At 47.1% G+C, this 27,315-nt stretch overlaps 1 protein-coding gene across 1 annotated transcript in view; it reads left to right on the forward strand.

Moving 5' to 3' along the window:
• Positions 1 to 27,315, forward strand: part of AOX1 (aldehyde oxidase 1) — a 738,465-nt gene that overhangs the window by 100,462 nt on the left and 610,688 nt on the right. The window contains exon 5 of the mRNA XM_069615435.1: positions 26,598 to 26,724. Within this exon, the coding sequence (XP_069471536.1) occupies positions 26,598 to 26,724 (127 nt within the window). The remainder of the gene's footprint in view (positions 1 to 26,597; positions 26,725 to 27,315) is intronic.

The following is a 27,315-nucleotide window of genomic DNA, read 5'->3' on the forward strand; positions in this document are numbered from 1 at the left end:
AGGTGTGCAGGGTAGTCCCCTGTTTTGTAGGCTGCCTGCAGGGGCCGTGGAGGGTGTACAGGGAACACCTGTGAGGACCCACCCAGCCTAATCGCGTGTGACTTCCCACGCACCCCTGTAATACACGTACCCAGCCAAATCGCGTGTGATGATTCCCACGCACCCCTGTAATACACGTACCCAGCCAAATCGCGTGTGATAATTCCTGCGCACCCCTGTAATACACGTACCTGGCCAAATCGCATCCCTGTAATACACGTACCCAGCCGAATCGCGTGTAAAACTTCCCGTGTACCCCTGTAATACACGTACACAGCCAAATCGCATGTGATAATTCCCGCGTACCCCTGTGATACACGTGCCCTGGCTAATCGCGTGTGAAACTTCCCGCCTACCCCTGTAATACACGTACCCTGGCCAATCTCGTGTTAAACTTCCCGCGTACCCCTGTAATACACGTACCCTGGCTGATCGCGTGTAAAACTTCCCGCGTACCCCTGTAATTCACGTACCCTGGCCAATCGCGTGTTAAACTTCCCGCGTACCCCTGTAATACACGTACCCTGGCTAATCGCGTGTTAAACTTCCCGCGTACCCCTGTAATACACGTACCCTGGCTAATCGCGTGTTAAACTTCCCGCGTACCCCTGTAATACACGTACCCTGGCCAATCGCGTGTTAAACTTCCCGCGTACCCCTGTAATACACGTACCCTGGCTAATCGCGTGTTAAACTTCCCGCGTACCCCTGTAATACACGTACCCTGGCTAATCGCATGTTAAACTTCCCGCATACCCCTGTAATACACGTACCCTGGCCAATCGCGTGTTAAACTTCCCGCGTACCCCTGTAATACACGTACCCTGGCTAATCGCGTGTTAAACTTCCCGCGTACCCCTGTAATACACGTACCCTGGCCAATCGCGTGTTAAACTTCCCGCGTACCCCTGTAATACACGTACCCTGGCTAATCGCGTGTTAAACTTCCCGCGTACCCCTGTAATACACGTACCCTGCCTAATCGCATGTTAAACTTCCCGCATACCCCTGTAATACACGTACCCTGGCTAATCGCGTGTATAACTTCACGCGTACCCCTGATATGCACGTTACCCGCTTTGCGTTCCTTGTTTGGCAGCCCTGTAAACTGGTCCAGGGTTAGCGCAGCCCTTTGCGATGATTTAGCGATTTTGATGGCTTTTCCTTGCGCGAGGGCGTTCTTGGGGGCGTTACTGGCGCTGCTGCAGGGTCGCTGCGATACTCTGCGCCACGGCTGGTTTGGGAGCCTAAAATCCATGAATACGCTGTGCGCGGAAATCGGTTTTAGCGCACGTGCCTGGCGCAGTCAATCGCACGCGGACACTCTGCGCCAGCCGCTTGCGACACTTTTCTGCGAAATTCTATGAATTACCCTGTTAAAGTGGTATTTATGATAAATATGAAAGCCCAAATAGACCAAATGGGAGTCAACAGATAGATTCTTCTCTTGTGTAGACCAATTAAATTTATTTAAGGGCTTTGCCCCATATTTGTTTTATTACTGATTCAGTTGGGTTAATGTTTAAATTGTTTAGATTCAAGTATTGGTATAGACAATATCATCTCATCAGCAAACAAGAGGGCCGGAATTTGGAGATGTCTGAGTTTAGGGGGAACTTATTTCATGGTGAATTAAGATTGGTTAGATAAAGATTAAACAAACTGGGTGCCAAAACACAGCCGTGGAGCAAGATAACCAAGGTGAACATTTTGTTTCTCATGTCAATCAGTCACGTAAATGGAATAGAACTATTGGCAAAGACCACAGTTTTTCCGTTTGTATAGGCATGAGATAGGCATTTGGCAGGCACTGTCATAAAAGTACTACCTGGCCATCAAATGGTAACAGCTGGAAAATGGTGGTATTAATGGTGGGATGAACGGAGGATAGCACAGGGGCAACACGCTGGTCTTGGAAGCAAGACCACGCAGAGCAACAGAGGTTCGAATCCCGGATTCGTGCTTAGAAACTGAACTCAGTTACGGTATTAGATGCGTTATAAAAAAATAAGATAAAATAAATACATTACATGGGCATATGATAAGAGTGCCTGCCATATGCCTAATCACTATACAAAAGTCAGCAATGTTGACTTTGTCAATGCTTGTTTAAACAGGCCTTCGGGGCAAGGCCCAGATACAACAAAAGTGGCTGAATGTGCACTTGGTTAAGACATTTGTATGTCGGTGTAGCACATTTAGAGCTACAATTAAGACTTTCACTATCAGCAGACTACTTACACTGGCAGACCCAAGTTTGATATTACTGCTTGATAGATCTAACTTAAAGAGATCCCAGAAGGATGGGGGCAGTTTGTGGGTGGGAATGGCTACAGGGATGAATATGGCCAGTCGCAGTCATGGGTGGGTAAATAACTAAACACCCTGAAGCTAGTAGTACTGTAGTGCAATAGTTAGGGCTTGTAAGTGCTGCTTAAGTGCTATGTAAGAGAAAAAACTAAAAAGGAACTGATGTAAAACCAAGGTAAAAGCAAAGCGCTTTCTTGTCAATTGCCCCTCTTGTCCTTGGCTGCCCTGGCCCTTTAGCTCCGTTGGTTTTTGGCTGCCCCAGTGAGTCAATCTTCTCTGTTCCTTGCCCCCCTTGGTGATTTGCAAACAAAACGAAAACAGAAGGAAAAAAGAGTCCCCTTTCTGTGTGGTGTTTCAAAAGTGAACTTTGAAAACCCAAACTCACTGCTTGTAGATTATGTCTATGCAATCAAATTCAGAACTGATTGGAGAAAGTTATAACAATAACCAATTCAGAATCATTCTACCTCCGGCCTTATCCGAAACACATCATCTCAACACACAACTCCACCAAAAAGGCACAGGTTACACAATAGGATTTACATCTGCCCAAAGGCATGTGCCAGCACTAAATTTCCCTAGACGTCAAACAAACCCACCACAGATACACCAACACAACTCCCCACAATCCTTAAGCACTGCTTTGACAGACCCCCCAGATGACCACACATACAATTAAATTAGCATCCTAGAGCACACATTAACCAATGCTGCAGACAGCTTACAAAATAGCTAAAGCTAACATTGTGCACATCTGCACACATCACTGGTGTAATGAAGCAACCTTGCCCTTCTCCCCCTGCTCCATTTGTCCCCTTCTCTACCTCTTGCAGATGCTGAAGCTCCTAGAAACTGTGAAAGTTATAGAAGGTGTGCTATAAAGGACGCAATGGCATAGCATAACCGGGCTTGCAAAGTGTTTGACTTATTCTCCCGTGGGGCAGCCCTAGGCGTGGCTTTTGCGCCGTGGGAGTCTGAGAGCAAGTACATGTCGGTTCTGCCACTGTTTGGGAACTATACTAAAATCATTGGTGCACTGGCTGGCTTATCAGAATATACATCTGCCTCTCGGGCCAGTGCAACAATAATACAATTCTAGTTGACGGAGTTGGGGGCCAGTAAGTGAGGAGCATGAGGGTACATCATTTTGTCTCTGAGACCATTCAACCTGCCCCATTGTTAAACTGGCTTTTTCAAATAATGTGAACTTAATCACTTATTAGGACTCCAAGTCTTGCAGTTAATTCAGAGTGAGATAAAATGATGTACTCAGGATCACACACCTTGGCTAAACAGTGAATCTGGGATTTTCGCACACTGCAGCTTAGGCACTTGACCACATACCTTCAAGCTTTCCAGCTTTATGTGGTACAGCTATTTAAGTTCTGGTTTGCAAGGGCTACAGAAATACTGTCTTATTGAGTCTACTTCTAAAATTCACTCATTCTTTGTCCCAAACTGCCAGCTTGTTGTCATCCATGATGTTAAGAACATTTGACTATCAACATAAAAGCACACCCTTTAATTATTTGCAAGAAGTCAAGCAAGAAGTCATGCTGGTAATCATGGATCCACACATATATTTTAAAGGGAGCTTTATTGTGTTACTCTCCATGACTGTCACAGATTTGCTAGGTGACTGGTGTTAAGCGGGAGTCTTTCAGTTGGAAATGTGCCATCATGTATACGAAAGTCGGTTTATAGTCATTTCATCTAATGCAATAGCATTGAATGCCATACCAGAGAAAAAAGCATTGAAAAAAAAGCATAGAAAAAAAGCATCAAGTGCATTTTTTCATTTTTTTTTAATTGGGGGGGAGGTCCCCCCAAAACCCTTTCTTTTAACCTTTACAACCCATTTTAATTAAACTAAACCCTTTACCTTTTAATAAAAAGCATTCAATGCTTTTTTTTCAATGCTTTTTTTTCTCTGGTATGGCATTCGATGCTATTGCATTCGATGCAATGACCACATACCACGAACGTCTCTGCAAATGATCACAAACGAAATGTGTTGGAAAGGTCGTTAAAGTGCTGGCCGCACAGACACTGACACTGTGTCCCTGATTTAGCCTGGCTGTGGCCTGGGAAACGGGGCAGTGCTTAAGCCGACCAGATGCTATATTTGGCTCGGGAGGATGAAAATGTGTCCAGGATGCTTTTCATGAGCCTTTGAACTAAAGGTATGCAGTTTAAAAAAGGAAATGAACAAGTGGTATGTTGTACCAATGATGTATATTACACTTCCATCTCTGTGCCTAGGGCTGAGGGGATGTATCAGTGTGGTTCTTTTTTGGGTTTTGTTTTCTCTTCTTCTTTGAAAAGGCTCCTGTTTTTCTTTCCCCAAGAAATTTGATTTGTCTCAGGAATATTACATTGCATCATATGGGATTAACCTGCCATTTACGACTTCTGAGTCAGACTAAAATGCAAATTGAACTTCTTTGTGATAACATGCGTTGCTGTCCACAACCTAAGGGAGATTTACATTGTGTTAGGTCACATGAGTTAGGTCACGTGATTTCCCAAAAGCTACACGCTGACGCTCAGTGCCCCAAGTGTGTTATCACACAGGGAATTTCCACCGTGTGGGTAATGTGAGAGGTCTTAAATGTGAGGTGGACAACTTTGTGAAGGTTTTTCAAAAGATGCCATTTTATTAACTCAAAAGGTTGGATAAACGTCACACTATCCGTACCCTGATGAGGATTTTCCTGCCCATTAAAATAAACTAAAGGAAACACTCTAACACAAGCTTTCTGTCCCTAACACTTATATACATATAACAAACCTAACAAGGCAACATATGGCAGTTCCAATATAAGATAAATAACAGTTATGTTCACAACCTTCACCAGATTCAAGCAGGATTTTATTCAACAGTTCCAAAAGGATAAGGAAATCCTGTCTCACAACAAAGTTCCAATAAAGTTCTTTTTGTTCCAACTCGAACTCCACCAACAGTTCACAAGTGGTTCTGCCACTTCTTCTTCAACACTTTGCACCACACCACAGTACTTCAATGACTTCCACCTGGTCCACTCACCTGCCAGGTGCACCACTTCAAGCTCCTTTGCCCCGGTGTGCTCTCCTGCCAGGACCAAATAAAATACTAACTACTACAGGTACTTCTGTGGTAAAAGTTTGTTTACAACAATTTAGCAACGGGGGTCATTACGACCCTGGCGCTAAGGGATTAGCGGTACCGGTACCGGTAATCCCTTAGTGCCCAATTCCCATAACGGCGGCTGGAACCAGCCGTTATTGCAGGGACCCACAAAGGGATCCTGGCGCTAATTACGGTACCGCAATTTGCAGTACCGTAATTACCGCCTTTCCCCATTCCCATTATGCCCTATGGGGCAAAAATGGGAATGGGGAAGGGCCATGGTGAAATGGGGAAGTACCGCCCCGCCAACCTTGGAATAGGGTGGTATTCCCCCATTTCACCATGGCGGACTCGTCACAATACCGGCATCAACCATGGTGCTAATAGCGCCACGGTTTAGCGCCGGTGTTGTAATGAGGGCCAATGTCTTTTATTTCACAACATCAAGTTTGACAACTTTTTTTGGGAAGACAAGAAACACATTGGTGCTGTTTGTTACACACTTGCGATTGCCACCCACAATGCAGGTTATTCTCCACTCTTTCTGAATATCTTTTGTCAGAAGGGCAGCCTTCCTGCCACTCTTGTTTCCCCACTTCGGCATTAACCAATTGCTGACAATGGTTTTCTCTCACTCTTACACTTCTTTGGCTTTGACAAGGTGGGTTTAAGCCAGTTCATCTTATAGCCTCGTTTACACAATGGTAATAGGATAAACAAACACTTGGATTTTTAGTTGCCCTCTCTTGGCTTTGGCAATGCTGGTTCTTTTTTTACCATAGCTTGCTATTGTTCTCTTTTGGCTCTGGCAAGAGTTTTTGTATTGGTTTCTCATAATGTTACCCTCTTTTGTTTCTGGCAATTATTATGACCCACATAAATAAAATCACACCTTTCTGGTCTGCTTGTCAAGTTCTTATTCTGCCATCTTCTTCTCTTTGAGTCAGCTTGTATTTCAAAAGATTATTATTCTGCTTTACATCAGTTCGTTATTCAAAATAATGTTTATTTTTCCACTTTACTCTCTTTATATGAGTTCTGCACTTAATGCACCCAGACCTGGCCATCTGGCGATCACAGAACACTCATGTGTTACAATACACTTATGAACTCATTGGCTCTGCTGCCTCCAGCTGTTCAGCTTCTGTTGCTCTGCGCGGCCTGGCAAACTGCTGCCCTTAGTTATCTGCATCCCGCGCCAGTCAGAAAAGGAGCTCTCCTCGCTTCAAAGGCTCTCTGGTGCTCGCCTGTCACCGGAGCTGAACTTACTATGGGGGAAGCTTTTAAACTTTAAGCTTCCTGTCGCACAACCTCTGCAACAATAGTCTTCAGGGGACCGACAAACCCAATGCTTTCTGCTGCGCAACCTCTGCAATCAAGGTCTCTGAAGGAAGAGACCCTCTCAGGACTGGCATTCGTTTGACACACGACAGTGGCCCCAGTGTCTCTGCTCTCCTCCAGCATCTGCTTCCACTGCAACGTGGAGGTACCACGACTACTCCACCTCCTGCTACTGCTCTTTATGGCCTGCACCTGAGGGAGGCTTTTATGCCTCCCAGTCTCCCCCAGGTGTGGGTCATTAACATTATTAGGCTGCAACCTGCAGTCTTGTGCCTCTGCAGCCCTCTTCTTCGTCCTAGTACTTTGGGTATCGTGGGACGTGAAGTCCCCAATGTTCAAATCAACTTTTCTAACAGCTCAATTTTACAATAAATCATAAGGATGGTGGGGTTTTTATAATTATAAAAGGGGTTTTTCCATTCCTTCTGACCTGCCTTCCCCCTCATGTGATCCTACCGCAGAACCACCCTCCCCAACCCCCAGGGTCATGATCAGAAAGCGGCTGCCTTTCCCTGGCCACACAAGAAGGGCCCCAGGCCAGGTTTTCTTGGGGAATCACCTCTGATTCGTCACAGTAACTAAAAATGCAAGAGTGCCTGCCATTCCACTGAGTGCAGGATCGGAGGCCACATGGGCTGATAACTCCAAAATGGAAGACAATGAGTAATTTGCGTGGGGGGTATATTTGCACTCCATTGGTGGTGAATGGTATACATGCGCCCCTATAACACACCCAGCATGGACTGAGGTTACTTTGCCCCTCTCAGGCAGCACGACAAAATAGTTACAGCTTGGTGCAGCCAGTTATTGTAAACCATGTACAAGGAAAGCAGATCCACATGTGTGCATCTATAGGCACAGCAGCTACACATGGGATAGCAATTTTTCTTACTAATTTACAATTAACAGTTGTGATTCTGTTAATGGGACAGTGGTGGGTATTGTGCACTATTATTATCTTTAGTTTTTACAGCTACAAGGACAAAACATATTAAAGCACTACTGCTCCCAAATTTCTCTTCTAGTGCCTCTGCCTCTTTTCAGTCCTTGTCCAATCCACTCTATTGCCTTAATATATGACCATTCTAATTCTCATTTCTGATCCTCAAATGCAGATGTCCCAGAAGTCATCCTTTTGGCAACAGAAGCATCCAGGGTGCAACAGGAAAGCGACCATGATGCAGGTTCCACATGTCATCAACAGCTGGGAGGTCTGGGATTGATCCTCAACCAAAGTCTAGGCATGAACAGAGATAATGTTAGCCAAATGGACGGAAGGGAGGGATGGATATTACTCACCTCTATGCCATTAATACAATCACAACTGTCTGTTGAAACCTAATGGGGCAATCGTAATTTCGATGTGGCATGGAGGGTCCCATTATGCACACTTTAAAGCCGTGCCAAACCCCTAATTGAAGCATGCCTAATAGGTATACCATGTTGAGCTATTTAGCCAATCAATTAGCATGTTTTGCCAAACGGTCTTTGACGAAAAGACCCCAAAAGCCATGGCTTCTCTGGAAGAATGGGCTTGGAAAAATAAATATCCGCCAATCACTCAGTCCTTATTCAATTCATCAATCAGTCCATAGTGCAGGAAGAAACAGGAGCCCTAGGTTTCTGAAATGAAATGAACAAAACATGCCTGGACATTCTCAAATCCCAAACAACTTGCATTACTAGTTGGCCTCTACATTCACATCTATCTCACACAGCCCCTTCCTTCATCCAATTGTGTGTATTGCTTACTATGCGTTAATAATCTTAGATCCACACGACCTACTATAAAACATCCAGTAACGCCCTGATTCTACAATACTACACTGTCTGTATCTCCTTATACATTAGCCAACATGACATTGAAACCTTATTTGTTTCTATTCTTCAATCTAAAGCACATCACTTAAGGATTTTGTAACATTTTGATGTGGATCATCTCCTTCATTGACAAAATGTCTTAACATTATTATTGCGGCAGCATTGTTGTCACAACATGTTTCTTCCCATTATGTAGGTACATGAGATTCTTCCAGGTGTTCAGTCTGGAGATAAACTCAGCATCCTACTAGTCTCAGGGGCTCTTAAAGTGATGATCTGTAAAAATGAACATCACTACAGTAAATGAATGATCTATGTAGGGTGGATTCTCTCTACTAACACGCACGCTGAATGGAGCTCACCTGACTTGGCAGTCTATTCTTTGACTAATTGTTCTGCATGTGTAAGTGGTGTATAATTCACCGGAGTAGACTTCTCCACAGTTTGGAGTCCTCAGAATCTGTAGGCATATAGTTATTTAATGATCACTAGGTAGGTCAAATGGTCGAAAACGAAATGATCGAATGACCATTTGATCGAAGTAAAATGGTTGAAAAAAAAGGTTGTTTTTTAATTTTATTTTATGGGGGGGTTCCCCCCCCCAACACCCCTTTTTCTTTATTAAAAATATTTTATAACCAACCAAAACTAAAATAAAATATATAAATAAAAAAATAAAAAAATTCGAACCTTTTTTATTTCGACCATTTGACTTCGATCAAATGGCCATTCGATCTTTTATTTTCGACCATTTGACCGGACACCAGTACACTATTGTCTGTGCATCAGTCTATAGTAGGAATCTTTTTGTTTGGGCATATACCTTAAAAATCCAAATATGATATAGCTCTTTTGTTCTTTTATTTTTTCCTTGCTGGTTTTCCCTCTTGTAACAATCTGTTTAAAAGATATCTATATGTATATCTAAATATATATATATCATATCTAACTACATATCTGAAGTCAGCACAGTCCATCATTGGGGTTTTGCGCAGAGAAAGGTTTGTCCAGTTTTGAGGGTGGTGGCGAAGTTGTTCTGTAGGAGAGATGTGTTGATGATTGCTATGATGGGATGAAGGGCTTCATGTGGGTGTGTTCTGAAGAGGTGGTGCTGACAAGATGCCATTTGAGTAAGATGTTGCTAAGAAGAATGTTAGGGTCTTTAAGTCCTCCTTGGAGTCTGTTTGAAGGTAATCCATGTCCTTTTGCATGGAGGATGACCGGGTTGCTCTCTGCTTTGGCGTTTGCATCAATATGTTGGCAGAACTTGCTGAACCTCTCAGTGGAGAGATCGTTATAGCAGTTGATTTCTCAATGGAGTGTGGTATGGACGGATCAGGGAGGGGTGGTGAACTGTTTGACCACCTTGAAGTGAGCCTTGCTTTCGTTGTTGCTTTGGCTATGGTGTTCTTGTACTAGGCGGCTATCATTGTGGTGATCATTTGATTGGACGATGATCGCAGCAGGATTAGGTTAGATGGCATTGTGGACTTGCAGCAGGTTTTCTATTGGCTGCAGTTAACTGTTTTGCTGGTTTTGAGTTCTTGTGTCTGGAGCAGATGGTTTGGGTCTGATGACCTGTTTCTCTGAGGCATGCATGTGTTTTTTTTTTTTTAAGCTTTTTTTTTATTCAACGTGGCAGCAAAAGGCAGGCGAACAGCGCCAGCCAATTACAATATGAATACAGATGTAAACAATATAGACATACAGAGGTTGCTTCATATATAAACATAACCATTGGGCATTTTTATAACATGGGCAGGATGACAGAGAGCTATGATAGGGGTGAGGACTCGAGCTAGTGGGGGGAGGCAGCTGGGGGAGAGGTATCCGGTGTCGTACTCAGGTCGGACATATAAGATCGGAATCTGAGCCAGATATTCCTAGGCCTGGAGTGAGTGGGTTGTAGCTCAGACCAGGCTTCCTCAGAGTCTGAGGCCCACGTGACCGCTCTTAGCCATTCGGCATGTGTGGGAGGTGAGGGGCGAAGCCAGCAAAGTAGGATGGATCGTACCGCGAGAAGCATGCAGAGGCCAGCTAGTTTTTTGGAATTCCGGGAGAGGCCTCGGAGGTCATGGAAGAATCATACCCCCGGGGAGGGATTGATGGGGTGGTCGAGCATAGCAGATACCGTCGAACAAACTGCCTCCCAGAACTGTGAGAGGCGGGGACAGGACCAAATCATGTGAATGTAATCGGCAGTATCCTGACCGCATCTAGGGCAGCTAGAGGGGTGATCACTGGACATGTGGTGTAATCTGATCGGGGTGTAGTGGAACCTATGTAGTACTTTAAACTGAATCAGCTTGAAACGGGAGTTGAAAGACACCCGGTGTATGCGTTCGCATAAGTGTGCCCAGCGCTCATCCGACATTTCAACACCAAGGTCTGCCTCCCACGCTCGCTTCAGTTTAGTGAACTCTGGAATAGATCTGGACTTCAGCATAGTGTATAGTCTAGATATTTTACCTCTAGTGGGCGAGGGGGATGTGAGTTCCTCGATGGCAGGGTCGTCCGGTGGTAATGCTGGGAACATCTGGTAATTACGTTTAAGGGTCCTACGAAGGGACGAATATTGGAGCCATACACACTGGCCACTCCTTAAGGACAATGGGAGGTCAGGCCATTCAACGAATATACCCTGATCAAACACATCACGCAGCAACTCATATCGCGCTTCAGCCCAGAGACGAACCATGGCCGGTGGCACCCGTGGGACCCCTGGAAGGAAGTTCCAGAGAGGGAGGTTGCCATGAAAGGCATAAGCAGTTCCGGTCAGCCTCCATGTTTTCGCCAGTGCCAGGGATGTGCAGGCAACCGGGCTCTGGGAGTCCAGCTCCAGGGGGGCGGGTTGTCGCGGTCGCAGACCGCAAGTTTCTCAAGTCTAACATGTGGGACGGGGGGGTCCGTTGTGTTAAACCAGTAGGATGTATATTGGATTTGGGATACCAACCAGTATTTGAGGAAATTCAGGGTGCCAAAACCCCCGTAAGTCATAGGGGTAGACAAGTTATTAAGTTTAAGGCGAACCGCACCCGAGTGCCGAAGAAAGGAATTGACAGTGCGGGTCAGCTCACGGAAGAAGCCCTCCCCTGGCCACAAGGGAATATTGGTGAACCTGTAAAGTAGTTGGGGCAACACAACCATTTTCAGTAGACCAATTCTGCCTGCGAGGGATATCGGGAGTTTGTCCCAGACTAGGACTTTAGACGACAGATGTGTAAAATACTTCTGGTAGTTCTCCCTGAAGGTCAGCGCTTGATTGCGCGTTACCTCTATCCCCAGGTAGGTAATCGTGGACTGAGCCCATGTGAACCCCTGGGTGTCGGCGGGGGGGAGAGTGCACTCCGTGAGTGGGAAGAGTGTGGATTTCGAACAGTTCACCTTAAGGCCCGAGATTCGGCCAAAATGAATGACGTCCTCCAGTATTGGGGGTAAGTTGATGGAGGGAGAACGAATAAACAACAGTGCGTCATCAGCATATAGGGACACTATGTCCGCCTGGCCCGCAGTGCGGAGACCTCTATGCGCATGGAATTGGCAGAGCATATCGGCAAAAGGCTCTATTGCTATAGCAAAGATCAGAGGAGAGAAGGGGCATCCCTGTCTTGTCCCCCTGGCGATCTTAAAGAGAGGAGAGCAACGGCCGTCGGTGCGGACCCTAGCCACCGGATCAGAGTAAAGCAATCTAACCCAGGAAAGAAAGGAGGGGCCAAATTTACAGCTCTCGAGGACCCGCCACAAATACCTCCATGAAACCGAATCGAACGCTTTTTGCATGTCAAGCATGGCAGCCACCGCTTGTGTCTCGGGGTTTACTCTATTAATTATATTAAAGAGACACCTTAGGTTCAGAGAGGTAGAGCAACCTGGGATGAAGCCCCCCTGATCTGGGTTGATGACAGATGGTAAAAATGGAGCAAACCGGAGTGCCAGTACCTTGGCGTAGATTTTGACATCGCAATTTATAAGTGTGAGCGGGCGGTAGGAACCGCATTGCAAGGGGGTTTACTAGATTTAAGTAATACTGTAATTGTGGCTTCGCGGAGTGAAGGGGGAAATACACCGGCCTCCACCGAATCCTCCCAGAGAGCCAAAAGGTGAGGAAGCAATAGTGATTTATAGCGCTTATAAAATTCCACTGGGATAAGGAGTCCATAGCATCAGAGAGCTCCTCGAGCGTGAGTGGGGAATCAAGGGAGCCCGCGGCTTCCGGAGAGAGAGTCGACAAAGGAAGGGTATCGAGAAAGGAATCGATCTCCACCGCTGACACCTCATCAGAGTTGAAATATAGGGCTTCATAGAATGTGAAAAATTCTGTGTTGATGTCCTGTGAGGTGACAGCCATAGAGCCGTCAGACCTCTCAATCCCAAGTATATGTGGGGAACCCGTTTCATGACGGATCAGTCTCGCCAGAAATCGGCCAGGGCGTTCACCCTCCCCGTATCTCCTCGCCATGCCAGGGTTATCTAAAAAATTTTGTTTGCGCTCCGCAAGGGATCGTAACGTATCCAGCTCCACCCCGATATCTGCCAGGGTACCTGGGGTGGAGTGGAGTGAGCATTTAGCCTCCAGGATCGATAATTTGGATTCACTCATGGCGAGATCTCTCCGGATCGACTTAAGGACACCATTCTCCTTCAACAACGCTATCCCTCTAATATAAGCCTTAAAGGACTCCCATAGAGTGGCCTGTGATGCTACCGAGCCCGTGTTCGTCTCGAAGAACTCCTCAATAGATACCTCGAGCTCGGAGCAAAACTCCGGATCCAGAAGGGAGAGGGGTTTCAACCTCCAACATCGAGATCGGCCGGGATCCAGCCCCCAACCTATGGTGATGGTTACCGGAGAGTGGTCAGACAGGGTTCTGGGAAGGATCATTAGCTGTATGACATTCTTAACCAATTCGTTGGAGATCACCCATCTGTCAATACGGGAATAGGAATTGTGGACTAAGGAGTAGAAAGAGTAAACACGAGAATCCGGGTAGAAGAACCTCCATGCATCAACCATGGCAAGACGGGGTAGGGATGATAGTGCAGCATAGGCTGCCCTGGAAAGTTGACGGGGCCTGGACCCAGATCTATCGAAGGCTAGATCAAAAATTGTATTGAAATCACCACCCCAGAGGATGGGGACGAGGGGGAAGCAATCGAGGAGGGACGTGACCTGTACATAGAATTCAGGGTCATCTATATTAGGGCCGTAAATGTTCAGCAGGACTATCTCCTTGTTTTGAAGTGTGGCATGAAGCAGTACATATCTGCCTTGGGGGTCAATTTGTGAAGAGATAAGAGTGAACTTGAGACTCTTATGGATAAGAGTCATGACCCCACGGCTTTGGGAGGAGAAATCGGTGAAGAATCTATGGGGACCCCATGTTTTGGCAAATCTCACACACTGTTCCGTGCGGGCATGTGTCTCCTGCAAAAAAAGAACCTTGGTCCCATGACGCTCAGCCTGCAGCTGGAGCTGCCTCATCTTTTTGTAATTGCCCAACCCCCGTACATTCCAGCTCATAAAGGTCAAGTCACTCCCAGACATTAATGCAGGGACGATTGTATCAGGAAAAATGTCGATGACCAATGGGCCAGTTTAGTAGCCCTGCGGAAACAGTCACTGAGTATCACCCCACGGTCCACCTTTGCTGCCAACATCAAGCTTTTAGTAACATAATCCCCAACATGTCCCACCCCCACACATATCCCTCCCCCAAACAGAGGGATGGCAATCCCAAAACCCCTCAACCAAAACCAAACGAAGGGCATCAGCGCCTGGGGGACCTGTAGGCCGGATTGGCCGCGTCTCTCCGGGCAGCGGCAGGTCCAAGTGAAACAAAAGGTGCCAACAGTGGAAATTTGCACGTAACTTGGACGGGGTTCTTGCACATGTTGATGTGGCACATATTCGTAAAGATGAAACAATCTAAGCAGATTACAAAAAAGAGAACCAGTATGTCCCTGATACAGGAAGACGGCCGGGCTTGGGCCCTCCTCAACGGGGCTGAAGGATAACTGTAAAGCCGTGATCAGAGGAGGGGAGTCAGCCCGGGTAATGTTCATCAATGAACTTGGAGGCCTCTTCTGGGAGCGTGAAGAAGAACCACCGGTTGGCATGTTCTATGCGAAGTTTGGCGGGATAGAGCATGGCGTATTTAATTGAGTGGTCCCGCAGCCTGCGCTTGACCGATAGGAAAGTCTTGCGTTCACGCTGGACGGCCATCGAAAAGTCTGGGTAAAGGTGGATCCTTGCGCCGCCCAGTAGGAGCTCGCCCTTGAGTCTCGCGGCCCTGAGAAGGACATCGCGGTCACAAAAATTCAGCACACGGGCTATGATGGGCCGAGGAGGAGCACCAGGCTTGGGTTTAGCCGTCAGGGCTCGGTGTGCACGCTCTATGGTGAATTGCGGGGATAGCTTGGGTGAGTCGAGGAGCATCAGTAATGTGTGTTCAAGGAAATCTTCCATTGATTCATGAACCTCATTCTCGGGAACACCGATAATTCGGAGGTTATTGCGCCTTGATCGGATTCCAAGTCCTCGTTCTTCTTCTCCACATCGAGGACTCGGTTGGATAGAGCGACGACCTCAGAATGCAAGGCTCCCAACGCATCCTCGGCGGAGCCCACCCGTGTCTCGACCTCCGCCACCCAGCTATCTGTCCTCTCAATGTGGGCCTTGATAGAGGATATAGTGCCGTTCATGTCGTCTAGTTTGGAGTGGAGTGCGGTGAAGCCCTCACGGATAAAGTCCATCATATTTTGAGACTCCTGAGCTGTGGCGGATGATGACGCAGTGGGGGCCTGCTCGGTGGTTTCCTCTGGCGATCTCACCGGCGTCTTCGCAAACATATTGATGGAGCCCTGTTTCTTTGCGGCCCCCTTGGTCATCTTGGCGATATTGGAGTTCCAATGGGGTAAGGGGGGATCCCAGCAGCTCAAGAAAAAAAGTGGGGGGAGCTCAGACCGTACAACACGTAGGGCAGTAAGCAAGGCATGATGTAGAGCAGGTGGCCTTCCAGGGGGGGCCAGCAACTGTGGGCCCGTATGTGTAAGGCTTGTGGCTGCAGGTGCAGTCCGCGGGGGTTCAGCTTGCCCCAGGTGACGTGAAAGGCGCAGTCCGAGGGCCTCGGGCGTGGATGACACGGGGATTGAGGGTGGCGGTGCCCAATGGCACTATGAGAGCAGGGATCCAGATTTGGTGATCCAGGCGAGGAGGGGTGGGAGAAAGCACCACCCAGCCCCGTGCACCGCCGATGAGGTGGACAGGCTGTGGCTTAGGAGCAGCAATGTAGGTTGTAGCATGCACCGGGAGACCCCTGGCCAGGAGTCCCCCCAGAGTGGAGATGTGGGTGGCTAGCATGGCCCAGAGCACCCCAAGTAGATTGCACGGATGCGGGGAGGTCCACTGTGCAGGGGGACACCTGGGCGAAGTAAAACCAGGGCAGAGCGTATCGAGCGGAGGAGCCAGTGACTATTGCATGTCCCAGAGTCAGGCCCCGCCAGCGCTCAGGTCGTGGAGCGATGCAAGGGGGGGAGTGAGGCAGTACCCCCCCTCCACGTACCTTATTGGGCCCAGGGTCCTGCGGTGTGCGTCGGTGGGGGAGCGCGGCGCCAGGTATGCGAGGTGCGCCGCAGCTCAACCCCGCCTCCGGAGTCTCGTTGAGGGGGGGGGGAAGGGCCTCCAATGGTCGGCCCCTCCTGCGAGCACAGTCATGGTCCAGGCTGCTGAGGGTGTCTTCCGAGGCGGCGGCGGGACATGCCACGGCAGCAGCCGTGTGCACAACCCCCTCGGCGGTGGGTGCCGGTCATAGGATAAGTGCAGGATCGACGCTCTGGGGGGGTCCTCCTCATGCGGCGAGTCTCGGCAGAAGTGGGTGGGGGGGCAAGGACCCCGGAGTGCCCCACGGGTCCTCGCTCAAGTGGATGTCGGCTCCGGTGTGTAGAGAGGCCCGGTGTGTCCCACGGCCGGGGGTGAACGTTGGCGCGAAGACGCCTCTCTGGTGGGGGAGGGGCACGGAGATATCAGGATGTCAGGGCCCCCGACACCGTTTCTCGTCGGGATTCGGGCCAGATGATGCCCGGATACTCAGCGCCCAAGTCGAGCCCTCCAAGGTCGATTGCCAATGCGGGAAAGTGCCGAAAAAAGGATCATGCGACCTGCCTGCCGCGGAGAGTATCTTTCAGGCGGCCATCTTGTTTGGCACTCAACAGCGCCCCCCATGCATGTGGTTTTTTGACTTCTGGGTATTGTTGAGTAATTAATGTAAAGGGTTGCAGTCATCTCTTGCAGTCCCGACAATTTGGTAGTAAAGTTGATTATGTCTTATGTGAGTGGTTCAATGGGACGGTCTTTGAAGGATTGTCATGTCAGCTTGATAGGCTTGTGTTAGGTGCAATCGTTTGGGGATATTTGGTGGATTGTGAAGTGAATGGCTATGCAGTTGTATGTTGTAGTGGTGGGTTGCTAAGGCTGTGATGTTGCCTTTGTTGTGAGTTGGATTGGTTGTGTGCTGGGTGATGTTCATTGTTTCAGAGTGCCAGTGTTTTCTTGTAGGTTGAAGTCCCGTAGGAAAATGTTATTGGCATGTGTGAGGGAAATGGTAGTGGAAAGGTTGCTGAAGTAGTCATTGAAGGATGTGTTGGGGCGTAGTTGGCCTGTAGATGAGGTTAAAGGTAACAGTGTGTGTGTGGGGGGGGAAGAGTGCTTCTAAGGAGTTGGTGCTGGCTACTTCTAGCCTGATGCAAGGCCAGCGTGGCTTGTGGATGACCACAGTCCTCCACTGGTCACATGAAGCCTGTCTCTGAGTTGGGCACTGTAGCTTTTGTGGGTGAGGATGTCCAGGATTTGCAAGGACATGGGTGTCAGCCATGTTTCAGTGATGAAGAGTGCATTGAGGTCTTGGTTGTTGATGATGTCTGTGTTGTTGGCTGCATGTGAGATTGCTTCACAGGCACTGATGACCATCAGTTTTCCGGTCCTTATTGGGAATGCTGTATGGGATGGTTTGAAGTGATGATCAAGAGGTTGATGTGGTGTTGTGTCCAGGTTACTGTCTGTCATGTGCATTGTTTGCATTGCCTTTTGATGGTGATGATGGGCCCTGGAGTGATTGGGTTGTGATACATGGAATGTGTTGACTTAAGGTGTGGCTGTGAGGTTTCCGGCCCTGTCCAGGTCCAAACAGGACCAAACAGGAATTGCCCTTATCGTTGTCTGCCCTAACTGGACCAAAATGCTCTTGTTTTCGTCTGCCCTTTGATTTGCATTGTGTGGGCAAGCAATACCCTGGGAGAAAATCATTCAGAAAGGAAGCTGTGAAAAAAAGTGAGAAAAGTAATGCAGCGATTGTCTGGTAGGTGTTAGAAGGATTTACCTGGAGCCTAGATTTGTGTGTAGGAAAATGAATCCACTGAGTAACATAAAATGAAAGCCAATAAGGGAATTTCCTCAGAGTGCGTATGTGTCCGCTGGCCCAATTGGGGCCTGAAAAGATTGGGGTTACGTACTTTGAGACCAGTAAGGGAGACAATGGGCCTCATTACACGGTAGGCAGTAACCATGGCGCTATTAGCGCCATGGTTGCCGCCGGTATTTTACCGTGTCCGCCTTGGTGGATGGCGGAATTACCGCCCTACTCCAAGGTGAGCGGGGGCGGTAATTCCCCATGCACCAAGGCACTTCCCCATTCCCATTTTTGCCCCCATTGGGCATAATGGGAATGGGGAAGGCGCTAATTGCGGTACCGTAATTAGCTCCAAGGTCCCTTTGCGGCACCCTACTTTAACAGCTGGTAAAACCAGCTGTTAAAGTCGGGTCCCGCAAAGGGAACTCGTAGTAAGGCGGTAAGGGTTTACCGTTACCGGTAAACCCTTACCGCCTAACGTGTAATGAGGCCCAATGAATGAAGACACACACATCTTGGGCTGTAAAACGTAGTTTATTTAGTGATAGCTGGGTAATGTGTAGTGCTTTACTGTCCCATGAACTGGGAGCCGTTTGGAATGTTGGAGTTTGACAACTGAAAGATCACCCCACTCAGGTGGCCCGGTAGGCTGGCCTGAGCAGGAGTAAAAAGCCAAGAAACAAGACGTACAAAAAAAGTCTGGGAGTTTCTAAGTGGGCATAAAGAGAATTGAGGTGTACTGGACTCCTGAGTGGCCGATAAACATGGGTACCCTCCCCAGGGCTTGATGGGAAGAGGAGCAAAGAGCGCATTTTGTGTGGCGTAGTGTGAGTAGCCCGGCAGGGAGAAGACCTAGGCCGTTTGAGTAGGGCCCAGGTGATGAGGTCTGATATGCCGGGCTAATGAATTTCAAGTCCATGGACACATCTCTCAGGTGTGAGTCGGGTGAAGCAGGGCCACCATGTAGTAGATCTGGAATCCCGGGTCGTGTTAAGGGGGCGGCCCAGGTGAGGAACCTGCCTGCTTAAGGCATCAGCCTGCCCTGGTGACGTTGAGGAGGAGCACCGTTGTATGCTTAGACTGGGCAAGAGGATGTCTGGGGAAATGATAGCCTCGGGATACTGATACATAAGCATGCCCTGGGTGACGGTGAGGCCTACTCAGCCCCAGGGTATAAGAGACTGCACAGCAGGTTTCTGTGAAAAGAGGAGCCCTATTCGTGTGCATGATGGTGACATGGGTGGTCCTGCTCACTTGAGCACTGCACTGGCACGTACGCATGGAACAAGTAGACTCAGCCCCCAGGAGGAAGCACTTCACTGGCTTTACTGGCTGTAGCAAAGAATGGCTACTCCATCTGAGAAGGGAGAGGAAGGTGATGGCTTTTGGTATACAGTTGGAGCGAAATGTTAAGGGAAGCAGTATGTACAGTGGAGGCTAAGAGGTGTGGAGGGGTGGTCTGGTATACCCCATAAAAGAGGATGCGGTCCCCAGTGAGCTAACTCCTTGCTCAAGACCTAGGTGCAACACAGAGGGTTTTTTAGGCTGGGAATATGGTACTGCGCTGGAGGCCTGCACCTGGAGGCCCCCTTCATGACTTCCTTTAGGGTGGGGTGGCAGGCTGAGTAGGGACCCATAGGTTGAAGCTGTGCTGTGTACAATCTAAATATGAGTAAGTGTGCATATAGGAGGCCCCTATACAGTTCTCCTCCAACCCACAGGGCAAAACATCATCTGGCTGCTGTGTGATGATTGTGGTAATGTGCCCGAGTAGGTACACAGGATGGTAGCCCATCTCCTATTAAGTGGTTCTTCCTAACAACTCGTCTTGTTGCAGTTTGCCTAATACTAACTTTTCTCTCCACAGCCAGTCAGAGGAGGGAGTTGGCAGTATTTCGTGGCAGTGGCTAAGTTGACGGAATAGGGTAAAGAGACTGAGGTTACATATATGTTAGAATATTCTCTTTAAAAAAGCATTTCAGATTCGAACCCATCATCATTTCGCTGGTGTTTGTTAAGCATTCCCAATGCTCCAACCACAAGACTGTCAGACTATACTATACTGATGATCCCTAGGTTGATCCCTAGGGTGATCCCTAGGGTGATCCCTAGGGTGATACCAGTATGCCATTGTCTGCAGTCTTGAGAATGTCTGTCTTGGATTGATTACGTTATGTATGAACTACCACTGCCATATAAAACAAAGGCAAATTCCGGGAGCAAAGAGCTTGAATTTGAGATAATTTGTATGCCCACAATGCCTTGCTGATGCGACTCTGAACTGAAGGTGCACTTCCAGGAATGGTAACTAGGTGGCTCTGTAGCATTTGTGACTTGGCTGAAATGGAATATTGTACTTTCATGTTTGAGGTACAGTTATTTTTTAAGCCTTTTTAAACTCACCACAATTTTGCTGGTCTTATCTATAGTTTGTGTACTGTGATGATTCACAGGATCTCATCACTTCTCCCCAGAGGGGAGCCCTCCCTGTGAGGCTAGGGAGGTAAACCTGATACGCAACAATCCCCATAGTGGCGGCGGAAAGTGGGACCTCATAGGGAGGAACTCCCCTCATGGAGGCAAGGACTCCCGTTCCATGAAGGGACTCCCTAACCCCCTTACCTTTGGGACCAGGAAATCTTAAAGGTTCTCCAAGAACCAACCTGAAAGCACTACTGTTTGTTACTGCAATCCCTTGTTTCCTCATTTAAGACTGAATACTACCAAGAAGAGGAGGAACATGCAGAGTGATAATAAGTCATCTCCCAAAATAAATGAGACAAGAAAGATTGTAGGAGTGATGCGAACTACTCCCTTTCCAAGTCTGGACAGTACTGAGAAGAGGTGGCCCCAAAGAGGCATGAAGAATATTCATTTGATACAAATGAAGGACTATGGCACTCTTCTGGGGAGGACCCAGCTAAAGGACATAAAATCAAGAAGTGACTCAATGAAGGCAGAACACGGCAGGAAGCCTGTCAGCCCCAGGTGATTCAACCCTGGGAACGAGGAAGTGAGCAAGCGAAGCTGGTCCTCGGCTGTGAGGACACCCTGAAACAGTTGGCAGAGTACTCCGTAGTCAGAAGGAGACCCGAACCTACACAGAAGCTGGAGAGTGGCCGATGGTGGTGTGACCTTGGAGAGGTGGACTGTGTGGTCCTTCAACTACGCCGACTCCAAAAGGCCAAGAAACCCACAGAGCCAGCGCGGGACAGTGGGAAGCAGAGAGAGAGATAGAGAGAGAGAGAGAGACACACACACACACACGAAGAGCGTTCAACAAGAGCAAGGGTGACCAACACCCCGGGGAGAACCAATGACGTGCCCCCACCAAGAAGAAGGTAATAGGAGTCGAGGAAGACCCGGTAGGGGTTTGGGCGAGAGTGAAGAGTGCTTTGGGAGTAATCTCCCTCGTCAGAGTAATTAGTAATTACAAGAAAGATACCAAGAGTGAAGAGTATCTTAGGAGTAATCTCCCTCGTCACAGTAGTTGCAATAAAGGTACCAAGAGTGAAGAGTGCCTCAGGAGTAATCTCCCTCGCCACTATAACCACAAGAGAGATATCAAGGATAAAGATTACTACAGGAGTAGTCTCCCTCATCAGAGGGTTTGTGGAAAAAGCCAAGATCATTACGGGAGTGATCTCCCTTGTTACAATAGACAAGAAGAAGAGAAGAAACATCCAGGAATATATATAACGCTGAGAAAGAATAATTGTTGGACATTTAACCAAGCCCAAAGAAGTCCCTGGGAGGAATTACAAGGACCTATCAGAACTGTTGCAAGAGACTGTTAGAAATCAGCCCTTAAGGCTGAACCAAGTTGGACCAGGAGACGGGAGTCATTCTCCTGGCTTCATTTCTTCATGGCTTCAAATACAAAAACGCATTTCTGTTTGCTGAATACCTATGGTTAGTGGTAGTGTCAGAGTAGGATTGTTATGGACAGAGGACTGATTCCTTAGTTTGACCACCACCCTGACGACGAGCGCCCGACTTAGAATTCAGTTAGGTAGGGAAACCCTTCTAGTTATTGGGGTAGATAGGTAATTTTCTTATTATTTGAATACAACCTTGAGTTTGAAATGCCTCCCCCTTTGTCTGACTCCTTCTTATGACTTATCACAGCACAAAGTCTTTTCCCAAAATTCTATTGATAATAACTTTTGACTTGCTGGGCTGTATGCCATTTTCCCCAAAAAACAGTTGTCAAGGGCACTCGCCCTCCCCCATCCCCAGCCCCAAATTGGACGTTTTGAAAGACATTTGCTAAAAGATGAAATAGTTATTAGGAAAACAAGAAACTGCTGTTTTCGGCCTAGTCCCATTCGTTTTCACATAGAGAAAAAAGTGCATTGATTGAACACCCATAGCGTGAAAACTGCTGGATGGATTTGTACTAAAATGAAACAACTTTGGCACAAAGCATTGCAGTTGTTTTGTTTGCTGGTTTGCAGTAAAGCTATCCAGTAGTTTTTTAAAAAAATATTCGACAAAGAAGGGGTGCCCCCTGCTTCCAAAAACTTTTAGACATCTCCTATGGTGCTTTTCAGCAAATAGGCTTTTCAGAAATGAAAACTCGCAATTTTTTGCTCGATGTTAGCAATTCCCGCGATAATACTGGGGGAAGTTGAAAATGCAGATAGGATGCAATCACAGGCTAGAGGTGGAAATGGCAAAAGAAGTCAGCATGTGAAGTTGGGGAGTTGTGGGTGGGCTGGGGAGCAATCTATGGGTAGATCATTTTTGGCTTAACGGGGGAATATCTGGGGAACCTTGCAAGATTGCCATGGCAATTCTGCAAAACACGCTCAGAAAAACTGCGTCACACGAACCAGAGAGTGATAAGGGTAATGGGAGAGGGTCAGGGAGGGAAAAAGCAATTGAGAGGAGTGGGGGAACCAAGGAAAGAGGACGGGGACAAGTTCCTGTGGATGGGGAACACCTTTTCATTTTGAAGCTTTTTTTCCCCATTATCGTGGGAACCGGCACACCGCTATGCTGCTGTGGGAATCGGGATAATCGTAAATGATTTCTGGAAAATGATCGCAGGAATAGGGAGTAGAAATTAAAATATTTCACTAGTAGGCCAAAAGGAAGCATATTGGTGAAACATGTACAGTGGGCACAGCCAAAGGCTGTGACCACTGGCCATGTCCAAAAAGTCATGGATGGTGGGCCGAAGAAAGTATAGTAAAACAAAACCCTTGAAATTCAGTGAATTTTCTTTTAAGAGTGTCTAGGTGATCAGATTTAACACAACAAAACCCTTGACATTCACTAGATATGGGAATATATACTTTCAAATGGGTAATAACAATATGGCTGAAGAAGCTGGGGCCTGTGATAAACAAATGTTGGTAAATGTATGAAAATGACACCTGTAGATGTGCAAGCAGAGAGATTTATAGCTGTGGGCCAATTGATGTTACACCTTTGGATTCCATGAAGACCTTTAATCATTTATGACTTTTTGGAAGGAAGCTCGGTTGCAAGGAGATGTTTTCTGCTGGGCAGAGTGTTTATGAAAGACAAATGAGGGGTTGGGGAAATAGGGTGAACAAAGTCCCAGCATGCAATGGTGCAAACTACACTATTATCATGAGAAGCTTGACTATATTTGATGATGACACTATATTAGGTCAAAAGGAAGTAAAGAAATATGGATCCGCTGCAGGGAGACTTGATCATGTACTGACCCGCGTTGCCCCCATCAGGAATGTCCTTTTATTTATGGTAATGTGTATTATCAGCTCTCCTCTGTCTAGTTAGGCTAATCACGTGTCCTAAGCAACCGAGTACTTGCGTTGCTGATTTTGTTTACAGGTGTCTAGCTGGTGTTTTCAGCCAATTTACATCTCCTTGGGAGGGACCTAATAATCCCTGTTAACCACTGCCATTGTAGGAATGATGATCCGGAAGAGGCGTGGCATCTCTGAACGGTCCATCAATGTGTAATGAAAGAATGATACCTTCAGCAGAGCTTTGGGATGGGCAGCCCACCTAAGCGTATTAGTAAATGGGTTACTAGTCGTCATATGTTCTACCAGGTGGACCCGAGATATGGGCACCAACTAGTAGGTCTGGGGGTCTGGAGATGGAGCATCTACAAAAGAAGAAAAGATGCATTATATCCCAACAAGTTGCATCACAAAAACCCAAAAATATAATGCGATAGAAAATGAACTACCTGAACGGGAATGTGAGCAGCAAACCATCATGCATTCAAAATACCCTAAGCTAAAGACTGTATTAGAGAGATTTTCAAACATGGGACACAACGTATTATCAGGTAACCCAGGCGTGATAGGCGATGGATGGCTTCACGTGTGGCTGTTCTTGAACCACCTTGTCTCCTAAAGAGTACCATTCCTCCCCCAAATTATCAGGCCAAGTTGACGTGCAATACTGGGGTCGTGCAGGCATTTGCTGCCTGTAAGCAGCTCATACTCGTGTTTGTCCCGACTGAGGACAGGTTTGCAGGGTGTAGCCCTGATGACGGCGCTGGTGAAGTTGCAGAGCAGGTCGCTTGCACCCAGGATCACTGGCGTTGTATGACATTAGCAAAGTCCAGAAGGTCACCCCTCAGAAGATGTACACTTGGTAACAGAAAAAACATGACTTTGCAGAAATAACCCTCAACCAGGGGTCAAGTCCTAAAAAACAAAGTGGGGGGACTCACCAACAAACACAATGATGTGACAGCACCAGAAGTTAGCATATCAAGGCGAAATATGCACATTTAATTAAATTGGATTTGCATAACCACCCAAATTGCACAGGACGAATGGAATTTTCCTTTCATAAAATCAACACATACACAAAACCAAGAGAGGATATTTTCTTCTAATAGTGTTTTTGAAAACGTTAAAAGGTGTGCATGTTTCAAACTCCAAGAACCAATAGCAATGTTTTCCCTGGAAGTTGCAGTACTGAAATGGGACATTTCATATTCAGTTGTTTGTTATTTTTCATTAGGTTATATAGTGCAGTGGTTAAATCCAACCTGAGAATTGCAGTTCGATACCTGAGGTCGGCTTTAATTCATTAATTCAAAAAGGACTTTTAATGTTTCTTATTTTAGCTGGGGGGACTGAGTCCAACCTCTGAAAAAAGTGGGTGGACTGCATCCACCCGCATGTAACCTCGACTTCAGCCCTGCCCTCAACCTCTGAAGCGCAGGTTGAAAGGATTGGGATCAGGTTTGGTGGCTTAGAGTGTAAGGACAACCCCTGGCTGGTAAGTGCAATACTCTAAAGCCTGCCAACATAGGGTTTTCTAAAGAAAACATGTAACTGGGGTCCTAGTGGACTAATGATTCTTTTGGGTTTCTTCCTCTGTTTAAAATGTTTCTGTGTCGATGCTTCCACACAAAATAGTTCTATGTTTTGTTACAATAAATGTAGCAGGCAACCTAAAATAGCCTCTTTACCAGCAATGCTCATTTGCGCTTCTCTCCCAGGTTACAAACAAACCATCAATCTGCTAAAGTGGACTGTCTCTTAATTCAGAGCAAATGGGGATCCCCTCGCTATACCTCTTTTAGGGTTCCCACTATATCGGGTGTAGCTTTCCATGTTCAGAGCCAGCCTTAGGGGTGGGCCTCCCGGGCGACCGCCTGGGGTGCCCTGCCATTAGCCCCCCACCACGCCAGCTCGGAGGAGTCTTCCATGGTCTCCCCTGAGCTGGCGTGTTGGGAGAAGGTGTGGCAGGCACCCTATTGAAATTAAATGCACTCTCAGGAGCGGGGCGCATTTAATAACAAAAGGGAACTGATCAGTACCTATTGAAAACTTTGGCACCTGCTCCCCCGTTATCTGCATGATCAGGGGCGCACTTGAGGGGAGGTGGGGCAGCACATTTTTGTTTTGCCGCACTGGGCGCTGCGGCCAATAAGGCCGACCCTGTCCGTGTTGACCAGGCAGGAAAGATTTCCAAATTTACAGCATCAGCACAGCTCAGACAGAAGTCACAATCTCTGTATCTTGGGTCCTCTGAAAGGCTGTGCAACTCTGTCTATCAAAGGCTTCATTTCTCCCTTCTTCTCCTCAGGAGCACTCCAAAATGATTAAGGAGGGAGAACAGGAATAGGCAGTTCCTGACGGGCTCTTTTCAACAAGCCTCTGTGACATCACACTATCAACTGGTGCGCCAAAGCCAATCAGTGCAATTTCCCAGTCCTTTGTTAGTCCCAGGCCCACTCTGACTGGAAAGTAGCACTGTCCAAGCTTGGCCATAAGGCTCAGTACTGGATTGTTTTAATGTCTACTGAAAAACTAGCACTGGGTTGTGGTTCAAGATGGTTGACCCTTCTAAGGCTCTTTGGAATGACGACCAAGCAGCAGGGAGTTATTTCACATGGCGTGACCCTTAGACAGCTCTGCCGTCATGGCATGACACTTTCTTAAGAACACCATAGCATGGAGTTAAAGGGACGATGCCCGGAGCATCAACTACCCGACTACTCCTCAATGCCTTGATTTCCTTTTGAGGAGAAATGGTGCAAGGACCTTTTTGAGGATTTGATACAATGTTCCCTTTTTAAACCTGACAGTGATTTTGTTTTGTGGCAGGAGAGGATTGCCAAAGCTCACGGCTCCCAGTGTGGCTTCTGCACTCCCGGGATGGTGATGTCCATCTACACACTGCTCAGGAACCATCCTGAGCCCACCATGGAGCAGATCACCGAAGCTCTGGACGGTAAGTTGGTTTCTTTAAATACCATGGCCAAGCCTTGTAATCTCCATAGCAACTACTGACTGTACAGTGGAACACAATTGCACAGAATTCATGTAAATATTTGGGTGCACCTGTATAGCGCTGTGCTCCCTATCTTTAATATCTGTTCAAACTGTTTTCATTCTAGACTTTCACTGAAAAATTGATAGTACGTATACCACATGAGTGCGGATTTTTCTCTTATTTACAATATGCCTGAGGGACGAAAATGTCCACTAAGTTAATATGTAAAAATTACATAATATAACTGCAACTAATAAAGCAAAACTTGGAAAATGTATAAGAAAGAATAAAAAACCTCCGTCAAATATTGCATGCAGAAAAATGGTAGTGGCCCACTCATGAGTTTATGGCAATATGCATCCTCATGCAGTGGGTCTAACATAGACATTTCTTGCCCAATCATACAAATGACTGCAACATCTACGATTCAAATCATCTGCAGGTGCACTGTCAAGTGATTAGGTAACAACCCATACCCACCCTTAAATCGTAAAAATGTTCAGCAAATTTCCCATTGTTCAGCTGTATCTTGTCGCGTACAAGTAGTCA

The sequence above is a fragment of the Ambystoma mexicanum genome, chromosome 9 (genome assembly GCF_040938575.1).
Source record: "Ambystoma mexicanum isolate Mex_15411 chromosome 9, UKY_AmexF1_1, whole genome shotgun sequence".
Lineage (NCBI taxonomy): Eukaryota > Metazoa > Chordata > Amphibia > Caudata > Ambystomatidae > Ambystoma > Ambystoma mexicanum.